This window comes from Hyperolius riggenbachi, chromosome 7 (genome assembly GCF_040937935.1).
Source record: "Hyperolius riggenbachi isolate aHypRig1 chromosome 7, aHypRig1.pri, whole genome shotgun sequence".
NCBI classification, from domain to species: domain Eukaryota; kingdom Metazoa; phylum Chordata; class Amphibia; order Anura; family Hyperoliidae; genus Hyperolius; species Hyperolius riggenbachi.
In genome coordinates this window covers 75,989,303-76,015,767 of record NC_090652.1, presented here as the reverse complement: position 1 = coordinate 76,015,767, position 26,465 = coordinate 75,989,303, and the positions used below count along the sequence as shown (strand labels likewise).

At 45.0% G+C, this 26,465-nt stretch overlaps 1 protein-coding gene across 3 annotated transcripts in view; it reads left to right on the top strand.

Annotated features, from left to right (window-relative positions):
- CACNA1H (calcium voltage-gated channel subunit alpha1 H) overlaps positions 1-26,465 on the top strand; it is an 822,232-nt gene that overhangs the window by 437,997 nt on the left and 357,770 nt on the right. For all 3 annotated transcript variants that reach the window (XM_068244151.1, XM_068244150.1, XM_068244152.1), the window contains one exon: positions 4,303-4,400. In XM_068244151.1, the coding sequence (XP_068100252.1) occupies positions 4,303-4,400 (98 nt within the window). The remainder of the gene's footprint in view (positions 1-4,302; positions 4,401-26,465) is intronic.

Genomic DNA, 26,465 nt, shown 5'->3' with positions numbered 1-26,465 from the left:
AGGTGACGTCATCCCGCCCTGTCGCCATGGCGACGGGGGAAGCCCTCCAGGAAATCCCGTTCTTTGATAAAAGTAAAAGGCAGAGGATCAGCAGGATAGCCAGGCAATATGCATGGTTTAGTTTTAGCGTTTGCAGAGATAACACTCAGAGGTGAGGCTGGCAGTGTATACCTCTGACGTGATCTTTTCAAAGGGATAAAAAGCAGAAAACCGACAGCCCGATATAGTGTAGTATGTACTGGAATATGGGAGAGAATAAATGAAGCGTAAGTATTATACTTACAAACCTGGGTTACCACCAAGGCAACCACTGTATGGGCAGGTGGAGAGTATAAGCCTGTCCCCACTCAGGACTAAGGCCACATACAGACATCAGACCATAGTCTTTTGAAAATGAATGATCACAGACCAATCTTACCACCCTTCATGTAGTATAAGAGCCATACTCTACACAGTCTTTTCTATGGAGCTGAACTCCACATCAGAAAAAAATCTTTGCAAGATGCTGCACACACAGATGCTGTACAGACACAAAAGATCAGTATCTGCAAAAGATCTGTTCCTGCCAAAAATCCATTCCTGCAAATTGCAATGATAGTCTATGAGATCTGCAGATCATCATACACACATGATTTAACTGACATTCATCTGCAGATCAGATCCACCAGGACGGATTTTCAGATCTGCGGATCTGCAGATGAATGTCAGTTAAATCATGTGTGTATGATGATCTGCAGATCTCATAGACTATCATTGCAATTTGCAGGAATGGATTTTTGGCAGGAACAGACCTTTTGCAGATACTGATCTTTTGTGTCTGTACAGCATCTGTGTGTGCAGCATCTTGCAATGATTTTTTTCTGATGTGGAGTTCAGCTCCATAGAAAAGACTGTGTAGAGTATGGCTCTTATACTACAGGAAGGGTGGTAAGATTGGTCTGTGATCTTTCATTTTCCAAAGACTATGGTCTGATGTCTGTATGTGGCCTAAGACGTCGCTCTCTGTGGATAGAGGAAGGAAGAGGGTGTGACACCCTTCCACCAAGGGTGGATATCTTGATTTGTAGAGATATACAGAGGCGCCAGTAGGATAAAATTCACTAAAAATGTTTAGAACGTTCGTGAGGCGGTGGTGGACCAGCCAACCCAAAACAGACGTAAAACTGTCGATTTCAGTAGAAAAACATTTATTCATATACTCCTAGAACAGTTGGCAACGCGTTTCACTGGCTCAATCCTGCTTCATCAGGCAATAAACAGGAGTAGCACACAGCTTAGGGTCCAATCAGAGATTGACAGAGGTGCCAAGCTCTGATTGAACCCTAAGCTGTGTGATACTATACTATTGCCTGATGAAGCGGGATTGAGCCTGCGAAACGCGTTGCCAATTGTTCTAGGAGTATATGAATAAATGTTTTTCTACTGAAATCGACAGTTTTGCGTCACTTTTGGGTTGGCTGGTCCACCACCGCCTCCCGAACGTTTTAAACATTTTTAGTGAATATTTTCCTACTGGCTACTTTTCAAAGGGAGTTAAAGCGGATCCGAGATGAAAAACTAAATATAACAAGTGACTTGTCTATATATCTTATCTAAAGTTTAGATAGTTTACACAGCAAATCTATCTTCAAAGAGCTTCAACAGTATATTAATATTTTTTCCTGTGATACAATGGGAGCAGACATGTTTTCTGCTTGTCACTATTACACAATCACACACACAGGCAAGCTTATCTGTATCTAGGCATGCTAATCTGCATATTCTGTGAAAACTCCACTCTTATCTCCTCCATTACACAGGCAACTGATCTGTATCTGCACTGCAGCTCTCAGATTGTGAAAACTCTGCCTCTGAAATCTATAGCTAGTAACATCTTTTTCACCTGCCCAGACTGAAATCCCACAATCCCTTGCAAGCGCCAAGGCACTCTGGAGAAGCTGTGGGTGTGGCTGGTTTAGTTTATAGGGAATTAGGGTATTAAAACAAAACAAAACAAGTATTTGGCTTGAGGAATGCCCTATAAACTATATGTTAGGAACACAATTATGCAATGAGTAAAAGTTCATCTCGGATCCACTTTAAGGCAGGGATCGGTGTCGGGCAGGAGGAAGAGGGTACTTGGGTAATGGTTTGTTCTATTCAGCCTGGCTACACTTGAAGCAGCACTTCTGTTTCTGGGAGTTGTTCTATAACATTATTACGTCTTAGGTCTGGTGTGATTAGGATTCCCTGTTCGGACACGTCTGGGAAGTCCAGGAACAGATTTCTCCATCTTCAGCCACACTGTATATCCAGTTATCGCTAATCGTCTCATCTAAGTCTTCATAGAGATAAGAAAAGTTGAGCAAATCCACTGAGATTTTTCTTACCTCTCAAAAAAATTATGTTAGATGGATACCAGGAGGAAAAAAACCAGACGGCTTCTCCATCTTTACAAGAGCGAGAAGATTGGCAATCATCTGTGACAGGCAACGACAAGCCGGCGAGGCAGAAAATAACCACAACGGCGTGATTGTCAAGACGTATAGAACAAGGCTAGGAGAAATCAATACAATAGTCACTTGGCTATACATTGCGAAATAATACCCCTCATTACGGGGGACAAAAATACAGCGTACAATATGGAGTCGCTGCTTTTGTTGCCCGGGCACAAACGTATATCGCTGCTCTGTATGGTAACTCTCCTAGAAGGGCAGCAGTCTGATAATCTCTGCAGGATTTTTCATATTTCTAATACTAAATAGCAGAAAAATCTGTTAAAGAGGCAGTATTGTGCTTGTAGGGGTCCAAGCTAAGTTTGTGTCACTGTTGCAAGTTTAATTGGTTCTAGATGTGCCATTACCTGTCCTTATGTCCAGGTGCCCCTTGGGCCAGAACCGCCCAAGGCTCAGGCCTTTGTGGCCTTCCCAAATTTCCAGCCCTATACCTGTTAGAGCTAGGACCACCAGAAGTAGGCAGTGACAACACGGGCCGGGCTTTAAGAGCAGATGTAGACTTCTGGAAGGGGAGGATGCTGCATGCCCACTACTATAGAAATATTCATTGAGGAGCAGTGAGCAATATAGTGAAGAGTTGAACTAGTAACCACTAGGCCTGTTATGTTTTATTTTTGCATATTTGCATTCCCAACTCCAGTGACACTTTCATTACACCTCCATTTATATCTTTATCACGCTTCCAGACACACCTCCAGTCGTGTCCACACAGAGACTGAGAGTAAAATTTATTACATTGCAATCACTTTTTAGTAGGCAAATACATTTACTTATCCAGAGCTGTACATAAGGCCAAAAAGGGAAAATACAACAGAAAAAAAGGAACAGGAGCAATGGCTTTAAAAGCATCATGTGCTAGCTGCTTTGACAGTGCACAGCGCTGGAGTGAGTGCGGAGACCATGGATTATCCTTATGTTAATTGCCTTCCTTGATAAAGGGATCCAGAGTGTTCTCTAAACATTGGAATATCACATGGAATAAATATTTATGAAACTGTGAATTGAAGTGCTTGCCGGTAACCTCTTTACTTGTTGACTTCAAAAGAGGGGCAGGTGTGAGCTATGCATATGATTAAGATGTCACCTAGGACGGGACTATGGCTGTCAATGGCAGTGATATCCATGATGGACAGAAGCCCGTCCTCTGAAATATCTCCAAGCTTCACTGTTTTTTTTTTTTTTCTTATTTCCAAGCTGCCAACATGAAAGGCAGGGGCTATAGGCTGTAGCGACCAATTCTCTGCATCCATTCAGTTGTCTAAATAAAGTTTTATATTTTAAGTCTTTTGAGTACTTTCTACCACTGGGCTTTGGTTTTAGAGCAGGTATGTCAAAACGGTCCTACGAGGGCTGAGATCCTCACACATTTTTTATACAGCTCAAATGAATTGGTTGCTCTGAATCAGGAAAGGTGTGGTCCATCTGGTAGAACACATTTCTTTCTCTCAGTCCATCCTAAACACTGGCATGGATCTGGCCCTCCAGGCTTGGAGTTCGACACGTGTTTTAGAGGGATGTTTGGAGCTAATCCTGAAGCAACATAGGAGTCCTTATTAATTACATGTGGTTGCCCTCAGGGAAAGGGAAGGATTAAATGGAAGGGTGATTGGTTTGTTGGTGATAGATGGTCACATGATATGATCACATGGACACAAAATGGCTGCCTCTCTCCCCCTACATAACATACAGCATTATGTCATTTGACCTCCTCTGTAAAATTATACTTCTTTTGCTATTGAAATGTAAACTGTTGTATAGTAGGTTTTCATGTGGTCACCTGACTCACTTCTCATTATATTTCTTCTAGGATGATGGAGTATTCCCTGGACGGACATAACGTTAGCCTGTCCGCCATCCGCACTGTACGAGTTTTGAGGCCGCTTAGAGCCATTAACAGAGTTCCAAGTAAGTAGCAATTGTCCTGTAAGTAACTTGATATTGATACAGTATTAGGAAGCACAACAGCTCTCCAGATGTAAGGGATGTACAGGGCTAACCAAGCATAATCCACCAACAAACCAGGAGCTGGTTCCTTCACTGCTGGAGAGGCAGTTGTCTATAGACTATTACATAGCTCCCAAAACATGGACATGCTCTTAACCACTTGAGGACCTAGGGCTTTCTACCCCTTAAGGACCGGCCACTTTTTTTCCATTCAGACCACTGCAGCTTTCACGGTTTATTGCTCGCTCATACAATCTACCACCTAAATGAATTTTGGCTCCTTTTCTTGTCACTAATAAAGCTTTCTTTTGGTGCTATTTTTTTTTGTTTTACTGATATTTATTAAGAGATTTTCTTAACAGAAAAGGAAAGAAACAATAAAGGAGAACAAAAATACAGTGTCGGGTATACATAATAACCATGTAGAGAGTTAACAGCGCCTAACAGGGTGAGATCACTAACTGTAAATATGTCCGTGGTCAGTTCATCTCGAAGGCATTGGTCTGGCATGGATTAAGCTCCGACGGCTTGAAGTCTTGGCGAACCTGTAACTGTCCACTGATAATACAAATATGTATTCTTGACCATCCTGTAAGGTGATTTAAGAAAGGCAGAACAATTCTGGAGGACATGTTAACTATTATATGTGTGAATAATACAGTGGCACTGTTAGCTTAAAAAACATTGAAACTGGGGCATAACAAAGTGAGGGGTCACACCAAAGATCAATGAGTAATGGAAGGAAGGCCTATGCGTGGGAGATGAGAGAAGTATATCATTAGCCTTCAGATAGGACAAAAGACGAAGGTTATGTATATGTGTGCAAGGGCTTAAAGGCACAGGTTTGAGTATTTGACTCTTTGAAGGTAGGATATTCCAAACATATCCATATATTGCGGGGGAATGGAGAAAATCCAGGAGTAATATTGCTGTATATGACTTAGGGGGGTAGTAGGTCGGGAGAGCATAGGGACCAAGGGCTCCAGACTTTATGAAAGTGAGATTCATTGTCTCGTAGTGATGCTGTCATTTTTTCCATCTCTTTGGTCCATTCAATCTTGTGTTTAACATCTGTTAATGTAGGGGAAGCGATATTTTTCCAGGATGATGCAATTGATAAACGAGTGGCTGTAAGTATGTGTGTGATTAGGCGTACCGTATGCCTGGGGGTATCGGGGGGGGGGGGGTTTACCAAGGACCATATAAACAGGGTCAAAAGGAATTAATATCCCAGTTTTTAGTTGAATGAGGCGTTGGACTTCGGACCAAAGTGGGGAGATCTTTGGGCAAAACCAGAAGATATGTTCCAGGGTTCCCTTTTCATTGCAGCCTCTCCAGCACATCTGGGAGGAGTTTGGATATATCTTTGAAAGCCTAGCTGGAGTAAGATACCACCGGAACATGACTTTGTAAATATTTTCTCTTATCTGTATGCACATAGAGGAGTGCTTGGCGTTTTCCCATATCTCCTCCCAGTCCTCTAGTTGTATAGTTTGAGATAAGGCCGATTCCCATTTGGACATATATGTGTGAGCAGGGGTGATTAGTCCAGATTTGGTATGTAGCAGGGTATAAATAAGCGAGATCAGACCCTTTTGGTAGCCCTTAGATTCACATATATGCTCAAAAGGTGTTAGTGGGGGAATAGGGGAAGAGGGAGAGTTCCGCAGTAGGGAAAGGAGGAAGTGCCGCGTTTGGGTATATTCTAATATGTATTGGGGTGAGGATGGTAGTTTATCTTTTAGGGAGGATCTAGTTTGTAGAAGGCCAGTGAGAGGGTCTTTCCAATCAAGGAGGTTAAAGAAGTTAAGATTGTACCATCTGGACATGAAGTCCTTAGACATTCCAGGGAGAAAAGCGGGGTTACCTAGGATGGGTGTTAATGGAGATGGGGAAGATCTCAGGTTAGCTGATGTAGCCGTTGACTTCCAAATTTGTAAGGTGAATTTTATAGTGGGAAGAAGTTGAGATATGGGTATTTTAGGTGGGTGATTGGACCAGATCAGGGAGGCAAGGGAAGTTGGGAGTAAGGTAAGTGCTTCAATGAGGCCCCATTTAGTATGAACTTTAAGTTTGGACCATTCTCGCAGTTGGCGAAGATGTGCAGCTTGATAGTAATACCGGAGTAGAGGTAACCCTAAACCCCCTTGTTCTCTAGGGGAAAGAAGGATTGAGGCTCGTATTCTTGGTCGTTTATGATTCCAGACAAATTTAGCAAAAGCTGTCTGCAACATTGACAACTGGGAGAATGGGACCAGAACTGGGAGGGTTTCAAAGAGATAGAGGAGTCTAGGGAGTATGTTCATTTTTAAAGTATATATCCTTCCTATCCAAGAGATCTTATAGGCGGTCCACTTGTGAAGGTCCTTGAGTATTTGCTGAATGAGAGAAGGGTAGTTATGTTTGTATAAGGTAGAGTAGTTGGGCGTAAGATGTATGCCTAGATATTTTAGGGAATGGGTTTGCCATTTGTATTGGTAGTGTTGTTTTAATGAGGTTAGAAGGTCAGGTGGAATTTTAATGGGTAGTGCCTCTGTTTTATCTTGATTTAGGCGGAAGCTTGAGAGTGATTCATAAGCGGAGATGGTGTCGTGTAGGTTTGGTAGTGAGATGAGAGGGTTTGTGATGGTGAGTAGGATATCATCCGCAAATAGAGATATTTTGAATTCATGTTTTTCTATCTGGACACCTGAGATATTTATATTTTGTCGTATGGCACTGGCCAGAGGTTCAATGCTGAGGGCGAAGAGCAGAGGGGAAAGGGGGCAGCCCTGTCTTGTGCCGTTACGGATTTGGAAGGGGGTAGGCGAGGCCATGGGGAGCTTTATGGTGGCTGAAGGGGAGGAGTAAAGAAAGTGGAGAATATTTAGAAAGGGTCCATCAAATCTTTGATGTTGCAGGACGTAAAAGAGAAAAGGCCATGAGAGGCGGTCAAAAGCCTTCTCTGCATCAAGACTAAGAAGCAGAGAAGGCCTACCTGAACGGGCCATAAGGGAGATGAGATCAATAGCTCGCCGTGTATTGTCTCCTGCTTGTCTGTTTAATATAAATCCCACCTGGTCGTTATTTATTAATCTTGGTAGTATGCCGTTTAGGCGGCTAGCTAATGTTTTTGTGATGATTTTGAGGTCTGAGTTCAAAAGTGAAATGGGTCGGTAGCTTTGTGGGAGTTGAGGGTCCTTTCCTTCCTTGGGGATTACTGTCAGTAGGGAATTTAGGAAAGTAGAGGGGGTGATTCACCCGTCATGATTTTATTTGCTAGGGATGTCAGGTGAGGGACTAAAACTGTTTGGAAGTTTTTATAGTAGGAATAGGGAAGACCGTCAGGGCCTGGTGACTTGGAGGAAGGGAGAGATTTAAGTGTATTAAGAATTTCGATATTGGAAATTGGAGCGTTAAGTAATGCGCGTTCCTCATCGGTCAGCTTAGGGAGTTGGAGATTTTCCAGGAAGGAGGAAACTCTATCTGTGTATGTGGGGTCTAGGGAGGGATCAGGTAGATTATATAACTGTTCATAATATGAAGTGAAAAGTTGTGCAATCTTAGTTGGGTTATAGTGGGTGGTGCCTTCAGTATCCTTCATGGCATGGATCGCCTGACAAGATCCCCTAGGGTTTAGTTTGCGAGCGAGGATAGTGTGAGGTTTATTCCCCCGTTCTTTTGGTGCTATTTGATTGCTCCTGCGATTTTTACTTTTTATTATATTCATCAAAAAAGACATGAATTTTGGCAAAAAAAATGATTTTTTTAACTTTCTGTGCTGACATTTTTCAAATAAAGTAAAATTTCTGTATACATGCAGCGCAAAAAATGTGGACAAACATGTTTTTGATAAAAAAAAAACCCATTCAGTGTATATTTATTGGTTTGGGTAAAAGTTATAGCGTTTACAAACTATGGTGCAAAAAGTGAATTTTCCCATTTTCAAGCATCTATGACTTTTCTGACCCCCTGTCATGTTTCATGAGGGGCTAGAATTCCAGGATAGTATAAATACCCCCCAAATGACCCCATTTTGGAAAGAAGACATCCCAAAGTATTCACTGAGAGGCATAGTGAGTTCATAGAAGATATTATTTTTTGTCACAAGTAAGCGGAAAATGACACTTTGTGAAAAAAAAAAAAAAAAAATTTCCATTTCTTCTAACTTGCGACAAAAAGAAATGAAATCTGCCACGGACTCACCATGCCCCTCTCTGAATACCTTGAAGGGTCTACTTTCCAAAATGGGGTCATTTGTGGGGTGTGTTTACTGTCCTGACATTTTGGGGGGTGCTAAATTGTAAGCACCCCTGTAAAGCCTAAAGGTGCTCATTGGACTTTGGACCCCTTAGTGCAGTTAGGCTGCAAAAAAGTGCCACACATGTGGTATTGCCGTACTCAGGAGAAGTAGTATAATGTGTTTTGGGGTGTATTTTTACACATACCCATGCTGGGTGGGAGACATATCTCTGTAAATGACAATTTGTTAATTTTTTTTACACACAATTGTCCATTTACAGAGATCTTTCTCCCACTCAGCATGGGTATGTGTAAAAATACACCCCAAAACACATTATACTACTTCTCCTGAGTACGGCGATACCACATGTGTGGCACTTTTTTGCACCCTAACTGCGCTAAAGGGCCCAAAGTCCAATGAGTACCTTTAGGATTTCACAGGTCATTTTGAGAAATTTCGTTTCAAGACTACTCCTCACGGTTTAGGGCCCCTAAAATGCCAGGGCAGTATAGGAACCCCACAAATGACCCCATTTTAGAAAGAAGACACCCCAAGGTATTCCGTTAGGAGTATGGTGAGTTCATAGAAGTTTTTATTTTTTGTCACAAGTTAGCGGAAAATGACACTTTGTGAAAAAACACAATTAAAATCAATTTCCGCTAACTTGTGACAAAAAATAAAATCTTCTATGAACTCGCCATACTACTAACGGAATACCTTGGGGTGTCTTCTTTCTAAAATGGGGTCATTTGTGGGGTTCCTATACTGCCCTGGCATTTTAGGGGCCCTAAACCGTGAGGAGTAGTCTTGAAACGAAATTTCTCAAAATGACCAGTGAAATCCTAAAGGTACTCATTGGACTTTGGGCCCTTTAGCGCAGTTAGGGTGCAAAAAAGTGCCACACATGTGGTATCGCCGTACTCGGGAGAAGTAGCACAATGTGTTTTGGGGTGTATTCTTACACATACCCATGCTGGGTGGGAGAAACACCTCTGTAAATGACAATCTTTTGATTTTTTTACACACAATTGTCCATTTACAGCAGTATTTCTCCCACCCAGCATGGGTATGTGTAAAAATACACCCCAAAACACATTGTACTACTTCTCCCGAGTACGGCGATACCACATGTGTGGCACTTTTTTGCACCCTAACTGCGCTAAGGGGCCCAAAGTCCAATGAGTACCTTTAGGATTTCACAGGTCATTTTTGTTTCAAGACTACTCCTCACGGTTTAGGGCCCCTAAAATGCCAGGGCAGTATAGGAACCCCACTAATGACCCCATTTTAGAAAGAAGACACCCCAAGGTATTCCGTTAGTAGTATGGTGAGTTCATAGAAGTTTTTATTTTTTTGTCACAAGTTAGCGGAAATTGATTTTAATTGTTTTTTTTCACAAAGTGTCATTTTCCGCTAACTTGTGACAAAAAATAAAATCTTCTATGAACTCACCATACTCCTAACGGAATACGTTTGGGTGTCTTCTTTCGAGAATGGGGTCATTTGTGGGGTTCCTATACTGCTCTGGCATTTTAGGGGCCCTAAACCGTGAGGAGTAGTCTTGAAACAAAAATGACCTGTGAAATCCTAAAGGTACTCATTGGACTTTGGGCCCCTTAGCGCAGTTAGGCTGCAAAAAAAGTGCCAATCATGTGGTATTGCCGTACTCGGGAGATGTAGTATAATGTGTTTTGGGGGGTATTTTTACACATACCCATGCTGGGTGGGAGAAATACCTCTGTAAATGACAATTGTTTGATTTTTTTTTTACACACAATTGTCCATTTACAGAGCGATTTCTCTAACCCAGCATGGGTATGTGTAAAAATACACCCCAAAACACATTATACTACGTCTCCTGAGTACAGCGATACCACATGTGTGACACTTTTTTGCAGCCTAGGTGCGCTAAGGGGCCCAACGTCCTAATCACAGGTCATTTTGAGGCATTTGTTTTCTAGACTACTCCTCACGGTTTAGGGCCCCTAAAATGCCAGGGCAGTATAGGAACCCCACAAGTGACCCCATTTTAGAAAGAAGACACCCCAAGGTATTCCGTTAGGTGTATGGCGAGTTCATAGAAGATTTTATTTTTTGTCACAAGTTAGTGAAAAATGACACTTTGTGAAAAAAAACTTAAAATCAATTTCCGCTAACTTTTGACAAAAAATAAAATCTTCTATGAACTCGTCATACACCTAACAGAATACATTGGGGTGTCTTTTTTCTAAAATGGGGTCCGTTTCTGGGGTTCCTATACCACCCTGGCATTTTACGGGCCCAAAACCGTGAGTAGTCTGGAAACCAAATGTCTCAAAATGACTGTTCAGGGGTATAAGCATCTGCAAATTTTGATGACAGGTGGTCTATGAGGGGGCGAATTTTGTGGAACCGGTCATATGCAGGGTGGCCTTTTAGATGACAGGTTGTATTGGGCCTGATCTGATGGATAGGAGTGCTAGGGGGGTGACAGGAGGTGATTGATGGGTGTCTCAGGGGGTGGTTAGAGGGGAAAATAGATGCAATCAATGCACTGGGGAGGTGATCGGAAGGGGGTCTGAGGGGGATCTGAGGGTTTGGCCGAGTGATCAGGAGCCCACACGGGGCAAATTAGGGCCTGATCTGATGGGTAGGTGTGCTAGGGGGTGACAGGAGGTGATTGATGGGTGTCGCAAGGTATGATTAGAGGGGGGAATAGATGCAAGCAATGCACTGGCGAGGTGATCAGGGCTGGGGCCTGAGGGCATTCTGAGGGTGTGGGCGGGTGATTGAGTGCCCTAGGGGCAGATAGGGGTCTAATCTGATAGGTAGCAGTGACAGGGGGTGATTGATGGGTAATTAGTGGGTGTTTAGGGTAGAGAACAGATATAAACACTGCCCTTGGGAGGTGATCTGACGTCGGATCTGCGGGCGAACTATTGGTGTGGGTGGGTGATCAGATTGCCCGCAAGGGGCAGGTTAGGGGCTGATTGATGGGTGGCAGTGACAGGGGGTGATTGATGGGTGGCAGTGCCAGGGGGTGATTGATATGTGGCAGTGACGGGGTGATTGATGGGTGATTGATAGGTGATTGACAGGTGATCAGTGGGTTATTACAGGGAAGAACAGATGTAACTAATGCACTGGCGAATTGATAAGGGGGGGTCTGAGGGCAATCTGAGCGTGTAGGCGGGTGATTGGGTGCCCGCAAGGGGCAGATTAGGGTCTGATCTGATGGGTAACAGTGACAGGTGGTGATAGGGGGTGATTGATGGGTGATTGATGGGTAATTAGTGGGTGTTTAGAGGAGAGAATAGATGTAAACACTGCGCTTGGGTGGTGATCTGATGTCGGATCTGCGGGCGATCCATTGGTGTGGGTGGGTGATCAGATTGCCCGCAAGGGGCAGGTTAGGGGCTGATTGATGGGTGGCAGTGACAGGGGGTGATTGATGGGTGGCAGTGACAGGGGGTGATTGATGGGTGATTGACAGGTGATCAGTGGGTTATTACAGGGAAGGACAGATGTAAATAATGCCCTGGCGAATTGATAAGGGGGGGTGGGGGGTCTGAGGGCAATCTGAGCGTGTAGGCGGGTGATTGGGTGCCCGCAAGGGGCAGATTAGGGTCTGATCTGATGGGTAACAGTGACAGGTGGTGATAGGGGGTCATTGATGGGTAATTAGTGGGTGTTTAGAGGAGAGAATAGATGTAAACACTGCGTTTGGGTGGTAATCTGATGTCGGATCTGCGGGCGATCTATTGGTGTGGGTGGGTGATCAGATTGCCCGCAAGGGGCAGGTTAGGGGCTGATTGATGGGTGGCAGTGACAGGGGGTGATTGATGGGTGGCAGTGACAGGGGGTGATTGATGGGTGATTGACAGGTGATCAGTGGGTTTTTACAGGGAAGAACAGATGTAAATATTGCACTGGTGAATTGATAAGGGGGGGTCTGAGGGCAATCTGAGCGTGTAGGCGGGTGATTGGGTGCCCGCAAGGGGCAGATTAGGGTCTGATCTGATGGGTAACAGTGACAGGTGGTGATAGGGGGTGATTGATGGGTGATTGATGGGTAATTAGTGGGTGTTTAGAGGAGAGAATAGATGTAAACACTGCGTTTGGGTGGTGATCTGATGTCGGATCTGCGGGCGTGGTGTGGGTGGGTGATCAGATTGAACGCAAGGGGCAGGTTAGGGGCTGATTGATGAGTGGCAGTGACAGGGGGTGATTGATGGGTGATTGACAGGTGATTGACAGGTGATCAGGGGGGATAGATGCATACAGTACACAGGGGTGTGGGGGTCTGGGGGGGGGGTGTGGGGAGAATCTGAGGGGTGGGGGTGATCAGGAGGGGGCAGTGGGCAGGGGGGGAGATAAAAAAAAAAATAGCGTTGACAGATAGTGACAGGGAGTGATTGATGGGTGATTAGGGGGGTGATTGGGTGCAAACAGGGGTCTGGGTGGTGGGCAGGGGGGGGGGGGGTCTGAGGGGTGCTGTGGGCGATCTGGGGCAGGGGGGGGAGAAATCAGTGTGCTTGGGTGCAGACTAGGGTGGCTGCAGCCTGCCCTGGTGGTCCCTCGGACACTGGGACCACCAGGGCAGGAGGCAGCCTGTATAATACACTTTGTAAACATTACAAAGTGTATTATACACTTTGTATGCGGCGATCGCGGGGTTAACATCCCGCCGGCGCTTCCGTATAGCCGGCGGGATGTTGCGGCGGGCGAGCGGTGACAGGCGCCTGCGGAGGATCGCGTCACGGATGACGCGATCGCTCGCCCATGCCCTTAGAAGGACCGCCGCCTCTGTGGGTGAGCCGGTCCTTCAGGGCTCCACTTCCCGGCCGCCCCTGTGCGTTAGGCGGTCGGGAAGTGGTTAAAGAGTACCTGTGTGATGGCAAAGTGAAAAGATTTTATATTCACCTGGGGATTCCTCCAGCCCAATGTGCACCGGTTGAACTCCGTTCAACTGCAATCAGCCCTGGTAATCTTGGTCAGTTGCGCCAGTTGCCTCTTCTGCGCATGTGCGGAGGGGCCGCGCATGCGCGGAAGACCCGACACCTCGGTGCTCATGGGGCTGAAAGAAGTGAGCCATAGACTGGTTGGTAGTATCCTGATCCAATGAATAGCTGCTCCTCCATCCCAATTTTATCTGTTACGTTGTCGTTTTAGCAGAATTCTAGTTATGAATGAGTTGAACCTCTACCTCAGCTCAATTTGGGTAAAGAGGCGCCCCAGTGTGAATAAAATTGGGTTGAAAACAATATAAAATAGGAAAAAATGAGGTGGCTTACCTCAATAATGAGATCTTTGTATAGACAAAGAAATATTTATTTAGCACAGGCAATGCGTTTCACTGGTCTAAGCCCGCTTCCTCAGGCCAATAACTGTGTCTAAAAACAGCAATTTACAATACTTACTATATACATTCTTTTTTGAAAACAGCTTGCATAATGAAACAGATGAATACAAAATTATTCAGTGAGCGAACCGATTGTTATAATTTTGTATTTTACTGAATAATTTAGCTTACTGAATAATTTTGTATTTATCTGTTGTTTCATTATGCAAGCTGTTCTTTAAAAAAGAACGTATATAGTAAGTTTTGTAAATTGCTGTTTTTAGTCACTGTTATTGGCCTGAGGAAGCGGGCTTAGACCCGTGAAACGCGTTGCCTGTGCTAAATAAATATTTCTTTGTTTATACAAAGATTTCGTCATTGAGGTAAGCCACCTCATTTTCTTTTTTTTTATTTTATCTTGTTTTTAATCCAATTTTATTCACACTGGGGCGCCTCTTTACCGGAATTGTGCTTTTCCTACCCCCCACCATACCCTGTTGGAGGGGTCTAGACAGACCACACATGGTTTAAACCATAGCGATAATCTGTTTCTTTTACCAAGGAGAGAGAAGTCGGGTTCATTGTGTCACCCCGCCCCCTCACAGCCAAACACCATGGCATTTTCTTCTCTAGAGAATGGCACAGAAGGGGCAGCAGCACGTGTCTGTAAGGGGGTCAGCTACACACCGAAAATCTGCGCACACAGGACTCGAGGGGGGGTGAGTTGAAAATTAAGTCATACGTTTTTAGGAGAAGACTATAGATGCAATTTAGACTTTATACTTTCTTTAATCGAAATATTACTGCAAAAAAATACAATATGCATTTAAAATACGCGAACCTGAACAAAAGCTGTGAAAAAGAAACCTACTGTGAATAAATGATGGCATTTCCGATGGGGATCCTCAGGGGATCCTCAGGGATCGCTGGCAATGCCTTAGTAAATCAGGCCCTTTGTGTTGGAGTCTCTATAGCCAGTTATAAATCTTGGCCTTTTCCCAAGCTGAGGCTTTCAGGCTCATGCATTCTAATTACTTACAGCGTGATTACATTCTAAAGTATGGCCAAGGGCTTGTCCATACATTTCACTCTAATTATACTGAATATAATCATGTTTATAGTCACTTCTAATACATGCGTATATTATGTTTATAGCTGCTACATTAGTGGCTGATGAGATGTTCAAGCTGAACTCAGAGTAATAACAGCAGCCTGCAGAAGCTGCATCCTTATTACAGTGCAGTCATTACGTTTTTACATCTCATAACATCAGCACTTTTGTAATAATCAATAATATCTTATCCTGAAAACAGCTATGAAAGCCCCCTCACTGAGACTGCACTCTTCTCATAGAGCCATAAGCCCCAGGGGTGCTGTCTAGCCCCACCCACTTGAATGCTGCTCTCCTCCCCTGCATCACAAGAAGTCTAGATTACTGCCCACATTATATGTTCTAGTGATGCTGCTGGAAATGATCATGTGACAGGGACGTGTAGATTTATGGTGTTGGAGGTAATTGTTGGAAGATTTTACTGTCTAGCCTGGGGGAAATAAAGAAGAATAAGTGTAATGCCTCTTTCAGATGGGAGGCTGAACTGCATGCTTGTCAAGCAATTCAGATGAATAACATAGCGCAGGACTAAAGGTGCTCGTACCCCACTCAATATTGCGGCCCTATCAAACTTCCGATTCATCAGATCAACCTTCAAATCAGTGCTGCAACACGGCTGCCCAATTGATATTTCAATCGATTTCCAGCTGAGATTGGTCAAACGGATCTCAGTAGCGAGTGATTAATCTGATGCACGTTTGTAAGGGCGTTCATTATTGCGACAACCGACGCACCCCCAGCCGGTGCCCCCAATTTTAAAGTCTCACCTGTCCAGTGCCGCGACTCCTAGCCTCCTCCAGTGTCCGCTGTCACAGCGAGTACCGGTACCACGTGGCTCCCGGTGCATGTTTGACATCACTACACCTGAGTTTTGCCATGTGGTACGGGCGCTCGCGGTGTCGCCGAACACTGGAGAATTCTGGGAGTCACGCCGGCCAGGGGCGTTGCTAGGATCCTAAGATTCGGGGCACTTCTGGGCACTCCATATGAAAAATGGGTGTGGCCATGCACCAGATTGTGTGTATGGGTGGAGCAAAATTTACATGAACTTAACAGCGGTCTAAGTAGGCCTACCGAGCAAAATGTTGGATGAAGCCCCCCCTCTCCATTAATACAAAAAAAAAAAAGCAACATATCACATAAATAGGCAGTGTCACTTAAAGGACATCTGAGGTGAAAATAAACTGATGAGAAAAACAATTGTATATAATTGTATCTATCCTCCTTCTCCTAAAAGGACTTTTTTTTAGATATCCAGAAGTTTTATTTCATATATAATTCTAGTTTTTAAGTTTTTACTGTTTCATTGTCTCTGCTCAATGACATCTTCACTGAAGTGTGCTCGAGCTCAAATCTATGAAATATTGACCCTTTTTATCTCTTTCCTGCTCCAAAAATCCATTTACTGACAGGAAATTATTTTATGGCTGTGATTACTTATCAGTGAGGGTTATGCTATATAGTCTGACCCAGTCCAACCTGGTCTCGACCTGGATATAAACTCTCACTTGCATACTTGATGTTTAACTCTTTCAGGCAGAGAAAGAAAAAAAATGAACACATTCTAGTTATTTGTGTGCTTGGCGCTGTACATACACGTCTGTCTCGTCATGTCACATGTCACCTCGGTTGTCCTTTAAACATAACTAGGCAGTGTTACCTGGCTTCTGTGCTGGCTGGTCTGGCTTTCTGCTGCCAGATTGTCTGGCAGTCCTCCCATAGCATTCCCTGACCTTGTAGTGGACCCCCTCCCGTGCTCCCACAGGCCTCCCATTGAGGCACCACAACTCCCAGCATACCTCCATAAAAGAGCCACAGCTCCCTGCATGCCCATCATAGCCCCCAGCATGGCACCACAGCACCCAGTATGCCCCCATGGAGGCACCACAGTACCCTGCATACCTCTGACTGATGCACCACAGCTCCCAGCACGCCTGCCATTGAGACACCACAGCTGACTCTGCCAGAGGTACATCTGGGGAACCCCAGAATAGATCCGGGGCACGTGCCACTGATCTTTGGGGGTAACAACGCCCCTGACGCCGGCGGACAGATGAGACTTTACTGAGCACGGGCACCAGGGGGAGCCTTGGGAGACGGCCAGGCAGAGGCATGCTGAAATCTATTAGTAATTGCTGTGTGGTGTATGGGCAGGCAACAGACCCCTTTCTGATCAGATTTGATCAGAGAGAGATTGGTTTCATGGTCGATCTGCCCATAAATACACAGTGATACATTGAGCTGCATTCTCCAACATCCATGAAACGAGGATACACCAGCTTTGGGTGTAGGCCATCCCATTTACTCTGTGAGGGAACATCACTGCCCCTGGAGTAGCAGTACCAGCAGTAATCTATGAAAGGGGACTAGGAAACGAGGACAATTCCCATAGGCCCACCACAGCCTGGAAAAGCAATCTTTGCCATTGACGGCGGAAATGAGTGCACTTTTGTGTAAGGTCGCAAGCATGTTTACTAATACGTGTGCTGCTGGAAGACCCGTGTCTTTGTGGAGGTCATCCGCAGGCGAGTTAATCAATGCCATTAGAGGTATAATTAAGTTCCGCACAATGTTCAGTGGACAAAAGCAGACGCACTTCTCTGGGTTAATATTGTTGAGAGATCAGCTGTGCGTTCCCTAAACCAATTACAGCCACAGACTTAGCTGAATAAGGGGGGTTTCGGGAGGAGGCTGGCGTGTTATATAGGGACAGCATCACCCGTCTGCCTGTATCCTCTGCGAGGCATGGCACCTAATAGCATCCAGATGTTCAGGGATTTCTGTACCCTGACAATATGTCATTATCAAGTTATTTGTCTGGTAGTCAGTGTGCTGTAGAACGTGTCTAAAGTAGGGAATACTGAAATATCATCCTGCAATTGTGAAATACGTAATACAGCTCTAGAGGAGCCACAAAGACACATGTCTGAACTACTACAAACAAACAGAGGCGGTACAAAATACTCACACGCTACACTTTGACGTATGCTGCATGGTTACCCATCCAGAGGCGTAGCTAGGGTTTTCAGCGCCCGGGGACAACGACTATTAATGCGCCCCCTAACGTGAAGGGTCGTGACCAAATGTGGTTATGGGTACTCCACATTTGGTCACGCCCCTTCAAATGTACATGGAGGTTAGCAGGCTCACGCTCACCCACCCTCCCTCAGTATGTACCTTCCAGCATGTTCCAAGACAAATTCAGCAATCATGAGCCCCCCCCCCCCCCCCCCCCCATCAAGACAAATTCCGCAATCATGAGCAAACATGAGGCCCCCAACAAGACAAATTTAGCAATCCTGAGGCCCCCAACAAGACAAATTCAGCAATCATGAGGCCCCTAACAAGACAAATTCAGCAATCATGAGGCCCCTAACAAGATAAATTCAGCGATCTTGAGGCCCCCAACAAATCATGAGGCCCCCAACAAGACAAATTCAGTAACCATGAGGCCCCCAACAAGACAAATTCAGCAGTCATGAGGCACATAAATAGACAGCATTTCGCATAAATAGGCAGAATGTCCCCTTAATATGGTAGACACCTCTCACCTGGCAGCAGTTCCCCAAAATACACTCAATCTGACAGCAGTGCTTGCCCAAAAATAGGTAGCCCCAGGTCTATAGGTGTCCCCAGAATAGGTGGCCAGCAGTATAGATGTCCCCAGAACAGGTAGCCAGGGGTAGAGATGTCCACAGAACAGGTAGCCAGGGGTATATGTGCCCAGTATATGTAGGCAGGGGTATGTGTCCCCAGTATATGTAGCCAGAGGTATATGTGCCCAGTATATGTAGCCAGGGGTATAAATGCCCAGTATATGTAGCCAGGGGTATATGTACCCAGTATATGTAGTTAGGGGTATATGTGCCCAGTATATATAGGCAGGGGTATATGTGCCCAGAGTAGGTAGCCAGGGGTATATGTGCCCAGAGTAGGTAGCCAGGGGTATATGCTCAGTATATGTAGTTAGGAGTATATGTGCCCAGTATATGTAGGCAGGGGTATATGTGCCCAGAGTAGGTAGCCAGGGGTATATGTGCCCTGAGTAGGTAGCCAGGGGTATATGTGCCCAGAGTAGGTAGCCAGGGGTATATGCCCAGTATATGTAGGCAGTGGTATATGTGCCCAGAGTAGGTAGCCAGGGGTATATGAGCCCAGAGTAGGTAGCCAGGGGTATATGTGCCCAGAGTAGGTAGCCAGGGGTATATGCCCAGTATATGTAGTTAGGGGTATATGTGCCCAATATATGTAGGCAGGGGTATATGTGCCCAGAGCAGGTAGCCAGGGGTATATGTGCCCAGAGTAGGTAGCCAGGGGTATATGTGCCCAGAGTAGGTAGCCAGGGGTATATGCCCAGTATATGTAGTTAGGGGTATATGTGCCCAATATATGTAGGCAGGGGTATATGTGCCCAGAGTAGGTAGCCAGGGGTATATGTGCCCAGAGTAGGTAGCCAGGGGTATATGTGCCCAGAGTAGGTAGCCAGGGGTATATGCCCAGTATATGTAGGCAGGGGTATATGTGCCCAGAGTAGGTAGCCAGGGGTATATGTGCCCAGAGTAGGTAGCCAGGGGTATATGCCCAGTATATGTAGGCAGGGGTATATGTGCCCAGAGTAGGTAGCCAGGGGTATATGTGCCCAGAGTAGGTAGCCAGGGGTATATGCCCAGTATATGTAGGCAGGGGTATATGTGCCCAGAGTAGGTAGCCAGGTCAGGTGTCCCCCTCCCCAGCAGGAGGGGAGCAGCGCAGAGAAGAGCTGCTCTCCCTTCCTCGCTCTCCCCTCCAATGTCCGGGTGGCTCTGCTCAGGCTGGCAGCGGCGGGCGGAACTTACCTCCGTCTCTTGCAGCGCCGGATGGATCTGCCACTACTCTGGTCTGGTCCAGACCAGAGCAGCGGCTGCGCATCCGAACTTCCGGCCGGCGCTGGAGCGAGACGGAGGTGAGTTCCGCCCGCCGCTGCCAGGCCAGCCACCCGGAGGACATTGGAGGGGACAGCGAGGGAGGGAGAGCACCTAAGGTGAGGGAAGGAGGGAGGAGATGGCCCCCCTTCCCCACCGTCCGCACAGCTCTCCCTCTTCTCTGCGCTGGCCCCCTTTCCCTCCGCCGCAAAAAAAAAAAAAAAACCCCGCAGCTCAGCCAGGCTGAGGGCGCCCTCGGGGACCAGGCGCCCCGGGGCACTTGTCCTACCCCGACCCCCCCTAGCTCCGCGCCTGTACCCATCACCTTTTTTTACATCCAACTGTTACATTTTGTTTTTAAAACTACTATTTAAAGTGGTCTGGAAGCCAGCATTTGTACTTTGCTCTAAAAGACTCCTTACAGCTTTAAAGATACTATCCCACAAAAACATGTGTAGCAGAACATCACTGAAACAGTTAAACAACATCTTGTCCTGCCATAGAAAGTTGAAATCTGCATCCAGACTGGAGATAACAGTATCTTTGTTTACATTCCAGTGTTGTTGCATTTGTGTGTAAACAGCTGAAAACACACTCTCTGAGAAGCTCTCTGTGCTTCAAGCATATACACACAGAACAGCTCACTAGAAGATAATAAAGAGCAGCTGGAATAAAATGCAATGGCCGCTTTCAGGGCAAGATAAACTACACTTTGGAAACTTGTAATTTGTAGACAGATAATATTACTTGTGCACAAAAGCAAATATGATCACTGTATGAGTAATAAAAAGTAGGAAAACACATTTTTATTGAATGTTATGTCAGCTTCAGACCACTTTAAGTAGTTTACTGTTTCATTGTCTCTGCTCAATGACACATTCATTTAAGAATAGCAGAGCTAAAATCTATGAACTATTGACCCTTTGTATCTCTTTCTTGCTCTTAGAAGCCATTTTCTGCCAGGAAAGTGGTTTGAGGCTGTAATTCCTTATAAGGGAAGGTTTCTCTATAGTCCAACCTGGTCCCAACCCAGACAGAATCTTGCATACCTGATTTTTAACAGTTTCTTTTTTTTTTTTTTTTTTTTTTTTTTTTTTTTTTTCAAACTCAGCCGGTATGTGACCCAGATATGACCATGTGACAGCTGTGAAGCCATCATACGTGGGTCTCAGGTCTGCATCATAGTTTGATTTTCTTTCCTCTCCTCCCCCCCTCCCTCACTCCATCATCACTACAATATATCAAATATTCCACCAGTGGCTCAGGTCAAACTAATTATAGTAAGAGAGCAGCCCCGTTTCTTGCCCCGTGCGGAGCGTGCCGCCGCCCGGGGCGCTGTTGGGAGGGGGGCGCTATAATGGAGGGGGGAGCCGGAGCCGCGGGGAGGGCAGCCCGACCTCTCCCTCCCTCTCCTCTCCCGGGCGCCCTCCGTGCTCCCCCCTCAGATGCAGAGTCCGTGAGCAGCAGGGAAGCGCTGTTTACAACTCACCGGCTGCCTGGCTCCAAGCGCTGCTCTCTCGCCGCTGGTCTCCTCTCTCTCTCTGTATACATACTGATACACGCTGCTTCCTGTAGCCGGAAGCAGCGTGTATCAGTATGTATACAGAGAGAGGAGACCAGCGGCGAGAGAGCAGCGCTTGGAGCCAGGCAGCCGGTGAGTTGTAAACAGCGCTTCCCTGCTGCTCACGGACTCTGCATCTGAGGGGGGAGCACGGAGGGAGCCCGGGAGAGGGAGGGAGAGGTCGGTCTGCCCTCCCTGCGGCTCCCCCCTCCATTATTGGGGGCATCTACCTATCTAACCTATTCTGGGGGCACCTACCTAATCTAACCTACGCTGGGGGGCAGCTGCTAATCTAACCTACGCTGGGGGGCACCTACCTATCTAACCTACACTGGGGGGCACCTACCTAATCTAACCTACACTGGGGGGCAGCTACCTATCTAACCTATACTGGGGGCAGCTACCTAATCTAACCTACGCTGGGGGGCAGCTACCTATCTAACCTATACTGGGGGCAGCTACCTAATCTAACCTATACTGGGGGCAGCTACCTAATCTAACCTACGCTGGGGGGCAGCTACCTATCTAACCTACACTGGGGGGCACCTACCTAATCTAACCTACGCTGGGGGGCAGCTACCTATCTAACCTACACTGGGGGGCAGCTACCTATCTAACCTACACTGGGGGGCACCTACCTAATATAACCAACACTGGGGGGGCAGCTACCTATCTAACCTACACTGGGGGGCAGCTACCTAATCTAACCTATACTGGGGGGCAGCTACCTATCTAACCTATACTGGGGGGCACCTACCTAACCTATACTGGGGGGCACCTACCTAACCTATACTGGGGGGGCAGCTACCTTATCTAACCTATACTGGGGGGCAGCTACCTAATCTAACCTATTCTGGGGGGCACCTGTCTAATCTAGCCTATACTAGGGGGCACCTACCTAATCTAACCTATACTGAGAGGCACCTACCTATCTAACCTAGGGGGGGGGCGCAATTTTTACACCCTCGCCCTGGGTGCATTTTAGCCTAGAAACTGCACTGTGAGAGAGAGAAAAAAGAAAGTAAGAAAAACAAAAAAAAAACACAAGCACCAGCAAAAAACAAACTCCACCTACCCATCTTAACATTAAGTGGTTAATATCCCTTTCCGACCACCTACTTATTTTATGGACATGCCCTCCATGCATGAGCCATCAGGGCCGGACCAAGCCAATGGAGGGGACAGGCCTCATGCACAAACAGGTCACATATCTAAGCTGAGAAGCAAAGCAATTACTCTTATTTCACCTTTCATACACATTCATATAAGTGCCTTCTATACTTCAACATATATCCATGCATCTGCACATTCATCCATCCATTTATCCTTACAATTTCAGTTGGTAATATAGTGATTATTTGGTTCTTTTCTCCTCATCCCCTCCACTTCAAATACTCAGCTACATATTATATGTTACTTATTTTTTCCCATGCAATTTTCCATTCCTCCATTTGTTTGTTGGTGCCAGCATCTTCTACACTGCCCTCGCCACCTTGCAAAAAATCTGACATCATCCATATCCACTCTTCCATACTGGGAGCTTCGGGGTTCTTCCAGGATTTTGCTATAAGTTTCCTGGCCACAATTGCTGCAGGGATTACTAGTTTATTTGCATGTCTAAAGCGGTCAGGTTCCATGCAACTCAACAGAGCGGTACTGGGATGAAAAGGGGAAGGAAGTTTAATGAAATCTCCTATCTCTCTCCAAAAGTTCTGTATAACCGGGCACGACCACCACATATGCATATGTGAACCAAACGCAGTAAGACATCTCCAACAGTTCCCATTTCCGCCTTTAAATTTAGCCATCTTAGAGGGTGTGAAGTACCATCTCGTCATGAGTTTATAATTAACAAGTTGAAATGAGGTATAGCTGGGGGTCCAAATTTCCTGGAATACTGCTCCCCAGTCCAAGTTTTGGATATGATTTAGGTCTTGTTCCCAGCTTCTACAGAACTTAGGTAGAGGATCAGTTTGACAACTGTCAAGAAAAAAATATAAATTTGCTGTCATTCCCTTCCCCACCCTCGAATGAAGAAAACACTTTTCATAAATATTTATGGTTTTACTTATATTATCCTTATGTTTGGAAAGGTAGCTCCTGACCTGGAAGCTCCACAGCCCATTATCCATTCTGACCATGTTATAAATCTCCCTCAATGTGGAATCTCTGTGGCCAACCAAGTCTAGGATTCTAACATCTCGAGGGAGCCCACATTCCTTGAGCCACCCCGAAGTTAAGCCAGGTTGAAAATCTGGGTTATTGCGTAGAGTGGTTAGTAATGATATTTTATTGCTCTTTGACATAGATCTTATAACTTCCATGTGGGTTTTAATTGCAGGTGCTAATAATGGATGGCTGATAGAAGGGAGGAGTTTTGCTACCGTGTGGGGGTGCCATGAATCTAACATATCGTAATTAAACAGACTTCTTTCATATGTTGTCCAGAATCTCTTCGGGTCGCACATCCTGAGATCTAAAATTCTTTGCAATTGGAAACATTGGGCATATCGTTTAATATTTGGTGCCCCCATTCCTCCCAATTTCTTATGCCTGCTTATTATCTTATATGAAATTCTGCGGTTTGGTGTTCTCCATATGAAATTTTGAAATATATTGTTCCAGACATTATACCAATTCCTTTGGATGTTTATTGGCAAATTTTGTACTGTAAATATTATTTTAGGAAGAATTTTCATTTTTATAAAGTTGATTTTCCCAATTGTATTAAATTGGGCATTTTTCATTTTACTCAGTATCTTCTCACAATCTTTTTGCACTGGTGTATAATTATGTTTGAATAGATCATTGAAATCACTACATAAGTTGATACCGAGATATTTAATATGAGAATTTGTATAATGAATGCCATACCTTAGTTGTAGGGTACTCAATATTTCGGCGGGACTTTTTATGTTTAATACTGTAGTTTTAGAATTGTTTACTTTATAGTTCGAGTATTTGGAAAATTCAGTTATTATTTTATTTGCTTCTTCGAAAGAGGTCAGGGGATTGGTTAATGTCAAAAGAAGGTCGTCCGCGTATGCTAGTAGTTTACTTTCATAGTTACCTATATGCCACCCAGATATCTCCCTGTCAGGAGTTAACAGTTTCAGGCAGGAAAAGAAAGAAACTCATCCTATTTATTTGTGTGCTAGGCACTGTACATACACATATCTATCTCATCATGTCACATGTCATCTTGCGTATCCTTTAAAGGACAATGATCATGAAAATCTAAAATGCATTCAAATAAGTTTAGATTTCATCCAGAGTAAAATTAACTATACATTACATTTTCCTATTTGGCTGACTCTTACAGATCTTTCAGGTTTTGGACTAGTCCATCTTCTCAGGGGGGGATTCGCAGGCTTTTCTTTATTTACAAAAGTACCTGCTGACTTGCACTTGCTCTTTCTAACTGCCAAAATACAGTAGCGTGCAAAGGAGTAGAGAGGCTGGCAGACATCTTTGTATAGATTCTTTACAAATTATACTAGTGATTAGTCACAGATGAGAGGGAATTAGACAGGCTAAACTCTTTAAGGCCTCGTTCCCATTGCGTTCCGCTCGCGTGTCCGTCCGCGTTGGGCTTTTTTAGAGGCTTTTTTCCCCCCTCTCCTGGCACTTGGGTGGGCGATGGGGTTTTGTTAAAAGCCCTTACTAAGCGCTTTTCCCAAGCGGTTTTTTAGTTTTTAGTTTTTTAGTTCACTCCCTGACGCAAGTCAGGAAGTGAACTCTTTGACCCGGAAAAGAATAAATACAATGTATTTATTCTTAAAAACCGCTCACGCAGTTGCTGCACAAAGCGATTTTGTGAGCATTTTGCATTTTCCTATACCTTCCATTGAGGCGGAATCGCCTCAAAAATGGCCCATGCATCGCTTATCTGAGCGGATCGGAAACGAACCGCTCAGATGTGAACTTTGTCATAGAGAATCATTGCACAAGCGCTTTCAGGGCCAGCGCTTAAAAAATCTAAATGCATACAGGGTGCATTTCTCTCGGTTTTCCTTCTGTCCTGTGGAAGAGTTTAGGTCCACTTTAAATTTTACAATTTTTCATCATAGTGGTCTTTTACCTTTTAGGCCTCTTTCACAGTGCGACGTTAAAGTCGCACGTTAGAAAATGTTCCAACGCAGACTAGCGCACAGCAATACAAAGTCTGTGCGACATTCACAGTGCACACGTTGTGTTGTGTGTAACGTGTAGCAATTTTTAGAAAGTGCTGCATGCTGTGCGTTTAGCAATACATTTGCTGCGTTATGTGTGTTGCACATGCTCAGTAATGTTTTTCTTTAAATGTAACGCATGCGCCATTTTTGTTTTATCAGTATGCAACAAAAAGGCGCACCAAGAGACACATAACGCTATGCAAAATAACATCCAATTTTATAACCTACATGCGCTGCGTTAGGGGCACGTTGTGCGACTTTAACATCGCATCAAACACAATGTCCCACTGTGAAAGAGGCCTTAATTTTTGAAGTGTAACTCGAGCCATGTAAGTGGACCCATACAACTTTCAGGGAGCTTATAATATCCAGTTCTTGTATTTGTTTTTATTAGATTCTGCCATTGTACTTCAAAACCTGTTGTTCACAAGACTTGTATCGCGTGGTCTGACCTTTAAGTAACATTGAACTAGACTTTCTTGTACATGAACCCATCGCTGCCGTCTCCTTCATACCTACATAACAGTGCTTTACTAGTGCACAGTGTCACTGACATCTAACCTTGTTGACCAGACATGCAGAAGCATGCCATTTTCTCTTCTTGTACATTGAGGAAACTACCTTACCTGCAGAGCTGTTTTAATGCTGGGAATACACGGTACGTTTCTGTGCCGTGTATCAAGCCGCACGATAGATTCAGGCGCATCCCCGCGGGCGCCCGGATCGATTCCCGCTC